The following is a 6,212-nucleotide window of genomic DNA, read 5'->3' on the forward strand; positions in this document are numbered from 1 at the left end:
TTCTATCTATCTATCTATCTATCTATCTATCTATCTATCTATCTATCTATCTATCTATCTTTTTATTTATTTATCTATTTGTTTATTTATCTATTTTTCTATCGATTTTTCTGTCTGTCTATATGGCTATCTCTCTGCCTCTGTGTGTGTGTATCTATCTGTCTCTGTCTCTCCCCCTCCGTCCATATGTGTCTACATTTATCTCTCGTACCTTTGTCTCCGGTTATTGGCATGTCGTCTCCTTTAGCCATTCCGCCTACGCATTGTCGCTCCAACAGTAACAGCAGCAACGGCAGCAACAGCCACAGAAAGAGTGTATGCATGCTTGTGTGGGTGCAGTTTTTCGGGTATAAAGGCGCATCTTATGAGACAAATGGACTCCTTAAAGGCTGAGAAGGGCTACCTTTCGTTGCAGCAGCAGCGCTGCGTTGCCAAATACATCCAAGACTGTAGGCCTTACCTGCGCTCCACCCCTGCTGCTGCTGTAGCTGCTGCTGCTGTTGCTGTAGGTAGTACATACCTAGTTGCTGTTGCTAGCTACGATGCTGAACTCTTCGCGAGTGGCTAGCTGTGCAGCTTCTTCTGTTGCTGCTGCTGCTATTGGCTAGAGAGTGGCAGTGTTTAGATACTCAGCTAGCTAACTAGCTGCTTGTGTTTGCGATGGGTGTTATGTGCATATGCAGGCCTTTTCTCTTACGTCTGTCGACGGCTGTCTCGAGTCCTTTGGCTGACAGAATTCATCCCCGAGCTTAAAACCTTCGCACTCGTTGGTGGTTAGCTGCTGCTGCTGTTGCCGCTACTAGTGCCGCTGCTGCTGCTGGTGGAGGTGGAGGAGGTGGTGGTGGTGCTGCTGCTGAGGCAACAGTTTTATAGACTGTTTGCCTGAAGTTCCTTGCTTTCGTGTGTTGTCTCTTCTCTATTGCTGCCATTCTTTCAGGAGTGTGCCGCAACCGGCAGCTGCAGCAGCAGGTGCTACAGCTGCTGGAGCAGCGCAGAGACCCGCGCGTCCAACAGCGTGAGTTTGCTGCTCTCAAGAAGCGCCTGCTTAAGCTTGTTCAGAGGCTTCCGCTGCTGATGGTTACGAATCCGTCGGAGCTTCAACAGCAGCAGCAACAGCAGGAGGAGGAGGAGGCAACTGTGAGAGAGGCTTTACGCGTGTTGGTCGGTGGTTTTTCTTTTGCTGATTATACAGCCCTGCGTTTTCCTCTCTCCTCCTTTACTTCCTTTTGCAGTAGTTTGTCTCCTGCAGCAGACTCAGGTGTACCAGGACCCTTGTGTGTGTCTCCTCAACTTCTAGCTGAAGTTGCTGCTGCACAGGCGGCCCGACGAGATGCAGAAGCGGAAGCAGAAGCAGCAACAGGTGCAGCAGCAGAAGCGGAGAGTACTGACACCCATTCCAAATGCAGCCGATTCAACATTCTGCTGCCGGGTAGGCAGCTGCTGCTACAGCATTGCAGCAGGAGCATGCGGGCTGTTCCGAGCAACCTCCCTGGGGTTCCTCCCTCTTTTGAGCTGTTCCCAGCATCGCTGTGCTACTGCAACTCATGCAAAATCATCAGCAACAACAGCAATAGCAGCAGCGGCAGCAACAGCAGCACCAGCGGCACAAGCAACTTGAGGGGTATGCAGCACATGGTAGTGCCTGCAGCGGCCCTCTGTAACGACAACGCGGCTATGATTGGTTGGGCCGCCTTTAAGTATATTCAGGCTCATCGGCTGACCTCCTCTAAGAAATTTGTTACTGGGGCAGGCACAAAGGTAGAAGAGCAACAGCAGCAGCTGCTGCTGCAGACGCAGCAGCTGAAGCAGCAGCAATCAAACAACGGCGTCCCAGTCCCATTTATAAGTCCAAAATGGAGCGGTGGAGTGTCTTTGGTGCAGCCTCTAGGAGCAATGGAGCTGCTGTTGCTGCATGCGTTGCTGCAGAAGACTCTGCCTTTTCCGCGCTCACTGCTGCTGTCTGCAGCACCAGAACGCTGATGCTGATGCCTAGTGTGTCTGTTGCCACCACAGCTTCAGCTGCAGCGGGACTGTTGCTGCAGCAGCAGCACCAAAGAGGCCGTTCCTGCAGTAGCAGAACGGCTGCTACTGCAGCAGCAGCAGAGTGCAGCACCAGCAGTAGCAGTAGCTTGGGGAAAGAGCTGAGCTGCTGTTTGTGAATTCTTATATTTAGTGTGTATAGCCTTTGTTGCGGTTCACAGCAGGCCTGTGCTGTGATCGACTCATCTTGCTGCCCATGAGAGCAGCACCGCTTGGCTGAAAGGGGAAGACATGAACACGAATGTTCTTTAATTTAAATAAAGATAGAAATATATGAACATCTGCCCTCTAGAGGGAAAATAGGCAAAACCTGAGCTTGTCGTATTATTGGAATGAGCGGCATACTGAAGAATGCATTGAAAGTGTTGTCACTTCAAGGCAACCCGCAAAATGTGCCTCAAAACTTCTGCAAGTCGTCACAACGTGGAAACGACCCGCAAGCGGGGCTGAGAGGGGGAATAAATGCTTCCTCTGTAGGCTTGATTCATCCGTTCTTGCATCGGAGCAAGGAAATGCCTCTTCTAGCGCACTTGGAGCATCGAAGCCGCCCCTCAGTCACGTTTATTCCAACCCCCGCTGGATATGGCGGAGTAAACAATTAAGGAAGCATGGAAAGTAATTGATAGAATGTTACACCCAGAGGAATGCTAGATAGATAGCCACTTGTAGACTTAGATCATCCATTGTGTAGAGTAGGGATGGATGGCCCTTCGAAAGAGGGGATCCGTTAGCAGTCGGACTGCACAGAAGAAACTAGAGGAGGGGCCGAGGGAATAGAGCACTCGCTCATCAAAAAGCAGGAAAGTGCAAGTCCCACTTGCTGCATGCAGAGCATACGCAGGGGGTTAGAAATGAAGAAAACGTGTTGCCTGTGGACATTGAGGATACGCATGTCAATATCATTCAGAAAACAGCCCGGCAAGGTGGGTAGGAAAACCGGAAAAGCATACAAATCGGACCACCTTGTTCGCTTCCAACGAGGCATATCGCATAGTTCAAGTCTGCAGGTGCCTGGAGCTCAACAGCCGGCAACGGGTTCATGACTACGCCTGTTCTGAAGCTCAGGGACAACCAAGAAAGGGAATACTGCATTAAATGGTCAGGAGACTGACAACTCTACTTTGCTTCTGAGGATCCTTTGGGCGTAATGTGTCATAACGGGCTCAGCGGCAGCGGCTACAGACGCCCGCATGCAGAGCGTCAGCGTGAAATAGATCCGATTACAACATTTTGCTGAGAGCTGTCGTCTGTCTCGTTGGTTGATAATGTTATCTTAGCTCCTTATCTACACTCTGCTGCCTCCAAGGCCTGCGTGTGTTTGGTGCTGCACTTCCATTTAGGAGTTGGCGGTACCCCTTTTTCCATGGCAGACGGATGCTGTTTGCCAGTAGAGCACTGCTGCTTTCGTTGTACTTGTTTGCTCGCAGAGGATGCTGCAGCAATAGGAGCAGCAGGAACTATAACCCAAAAAGCACTAATTATAAACAGCAATGTATGCAGCAGTAAGAAACCCAGGACGGTATGGTAACAGGAAGGAGCGACAGAGCATCCGAAGCAGTTCTCCTTCCCGCAGAAGCAAGGGCGCTAGCAGCCCTTCCCTCGGTCTATCTATCTCAGCTAGCCAACCAGACACTCAAGGTTTTACTCCGTAAGCGAGGAGATGAGCTTATAGATTATGTAGCATAGTGTCTTTAAAGCTAGTCCTTGCACTCCTAATATTGCTCAGGTCTGCTGCCTCGCTCCCAGGTTAGGTCTTACCTGCTCTCCGCGGTCACTGTGCAAAGCAGCCAAAAGGGTCCATCCTATACCTGTGCCTGTGCAATTCCCTCACAGGTGGAGTTGCAGGCAGGAGAGGTGCCTCCTCCTAACTGACTACTTGCTGCTTACTATTCTTTCCGTGCCCTGCAGGGGTTTCTGGCGCCGCTCGCGCAAGGACTGTGAACAGTAGAAGGGAGATCGTCATCAGCCCTTTTTAAACTTTAGTATTATATTCCTCTGGTTAAATATTGCTGCCAAGTAAACCCTTGCAGTGATCTAGCTCGAATACCCACTACATTTCCCTGGGGTCGTAAGGCCACCCCTGCTGCTGCTGCCCGTGTTCGGCCGATTGTAACATAGTTCATTGTTTAGGCAGCTCATTTTAATACGATGCTGGTTATGTAAAAGGACAGATGTCCCGTTTGTATGAGTCTTACAATAGAAACAGCAGCAGCAGCAGCAGTAGCTGGAATTGGAGCAGCAGCATACACGTATACATGCGGGACCAGCGGCAGCTGGAGGAGAGGAGGCTGAGACAGCCAAAGGTTCTGTGTGTTTCTAGATATAAAAATAATATATTTTATTGCAATTAAGTTACTAATGTGTTTTCCACGTAGCTTTCTGTAGAGGGGAGAGAGCAGCAGCAGCAGCAGGAGCCCCTCCACCCTGATCGAAGGGTATGCAGACAGTGCTGCCTTCATCGCGTCTGTTGTTGTTATTTATGTGCTTTGTTAGGGAAAGGCAGCAAAAATGTGCTCAATAAATGCGGGGAATAACGAAGTATATATCAACACGCTATGCTCTGCAGAATAAACACTGCTGCTGCAGCGTGCAGCCACAGCAACAGTAGTAGCATCAGCAGCAGCCGCACGCAGCAGCAACAGCAGCAGCAGCAGTAGCAGCAGCGGTATCTAAGGGGCCTCAGCCTACAGACGGTATTTTTCTCTGTATTTAGGTTTGCACTTCTTCGTTCTGCAAGTGTCAGAGGCGTCTGTAGCCGCGTGTAAAGCTTGTGCTGCAGGTGCTGGTGCCGCTGCTGCTGTTGCTGCTGTGGCTGTTGGAGCCAGCAGCAGGAGCTGCTGCTGCGGGCGCTGCTGCTGTCGGCTGTGTGCTCCTCATCAGGAGGTCGCAGGTGTTTGTTTTGGAGTGTATATGAAGTTGCCTTAACGGCGACGTATGGTATTTTCTTAGGCGGCGGGTAGTAGTGTGTCGCCGTTGCTTCTGTTGCTGCTGCTGCTGCTGCTGCTGCCTCTACCGCTCCATCCATAACGTCGTAGCAACCGCAACTGCAGTTGCTGCATCTGCTGCTCTTGTAATAGTAGCAGTAGTAGTAGCAGTGCTCTCTCTCCTTCTTCTCCCTTGGCCTCTCTCTCTCTCTCTCTCTCTCTCTCTCTTCTCCCCCCGTCCCCTCCTTTATCCTTTATATATATATTTATACCCTTTTCTTATACCCTCCTCGCCACAATGCCGCTGCTGCAGGTGCATCCAGAGAAAGTGCTGGAAATTCCCTTCGCTCTCTACAGCAGCTCTGTAGTGCAGCTAACTCTTCGTAACATTTCTCCTCATCCTTATGTTGCATATAAGATTAAGACTACTGCCCCCAAGAATTACCTCGTTAGGCCATCTACAGGTATACTATACTTCCTCCTATTAACACAATATATAATCCTAGGGTTTACGAGGGTTTATGAGGGTTTACGAGGGTTTACGAGGGTTTATGAGGGTTTATGAGGGTTTACGAGGGTTTATGAGGGTTTATGAGGGTTTAGGGTTTAGACTGTTGATAGATGTGTATGTATATGATTTACACACAACTAAATGATTTACTATTGCTGCAATTGCTGCTGCTGTTGCTGCTGCTGCTGCTGCTGCTGCTGCTGCAGGTGCTGTACCTCAAGGAGAGGCCCGTTCTGTACAAATAGTATTACAAGCAATGCGTGAGGAGCCACCAAGGACAGCAACAGATCGTTTTCTTGTGCAGGCAACTCCTGTAGATAATAATGTCCCTTTGCCTCGTAGTTATTGGCTAGAATTACCCAAGACAGACCTAGAGGAGACTAGATTAAGTGTAAGCTTTAAGAGGACTGCAGCAACAGCAGCAGGAAGCAGCAGCAACAGCAGCAACAGCAGCAGCAGTAATAGTGGTGGTGCTGCTGGTGTAGGGGATCCTGCTGCTCCTTCTGCTGCTGTTGGGGATAATAATACACCAGGAGGAGGTATGCCTCCAGGTCCATCATCTACAGGAGCAGATGAGGGAGAAGTAGGTGGTGTTGGAGGACACAGCAGCAGCAGCAGCAGCAGCAACAGCAGCAGCAGCAGCAGCAGCAGTGGTGGTGGTATAGGTGGTATAAATACATCATTAGGTACAGGAGGATCAGGAGGAGGAGGAGGAGGAGGAGGAGGAGGAGGAGGAG

General features: G+C 50.1%; 2 protein-coding genes across 2 annotated transcripts in view; both read left to right on the forward strand.

Moving 5' to 3' along the window:
* Nucleotides 1–339: 339 nt before the first annotated feature.
* EMWEY_00044420 (hypothetical protein, conserved) lies at nucleotides 340–1,980 on the forward strand (the record flags this gene model as incomplete). The annotated part of the gene is made up of 3 exons (XM_013479051.1): nucleotides 340–449; nucleotides 684–773; nucleotides 938–1,980. Coding segments are annotated over 3 exons (1,243 nt in total), but the record flags the coding sequence as incomplete, so codon positions are not given.
* A 3,282-nt stretch (nucleotides 1,981–5,262) lies between these two features.
* EMWEY_00044430 (major sperm protein domain-containing protein, putative) overlaps nucleotides 5,263–6,212 on the forward strand; it is a gene marked incomplete at both ends in the record, with an annotated part of 1,442 nt that continues 492 nt past the window's right edge. The window contains 2 exons of the mRNA XM_013479052.1: nucleotides 5,263–5,428; nucleotides 5,682–6,161. Coding sequence (XP_013334506.1) covers nucleotides 5,263–5,428; nucleotides 5,682–6,161 — 646 coding nt within the window. The remainder of the gene's footprint in view (nucleotides 5,429–5,681; nucleotides 6,162–6,212) is intronic.

Source organism: Eimeria maxima, genomic scaffold (assembly GCF_000499605.1).
Source record: "Eimeria maxima Weybridge genomic scaffold, Emw_scaff854, whole genome shotgun sequence".
In the NCBI taxonomy this organism is placed as follows: domain Eukaryota; phylum Apicomplexa; class Conoidasida; order Eucoccidiorida; family Eimeriidae; genus Eimeria; species Eimeria maxima.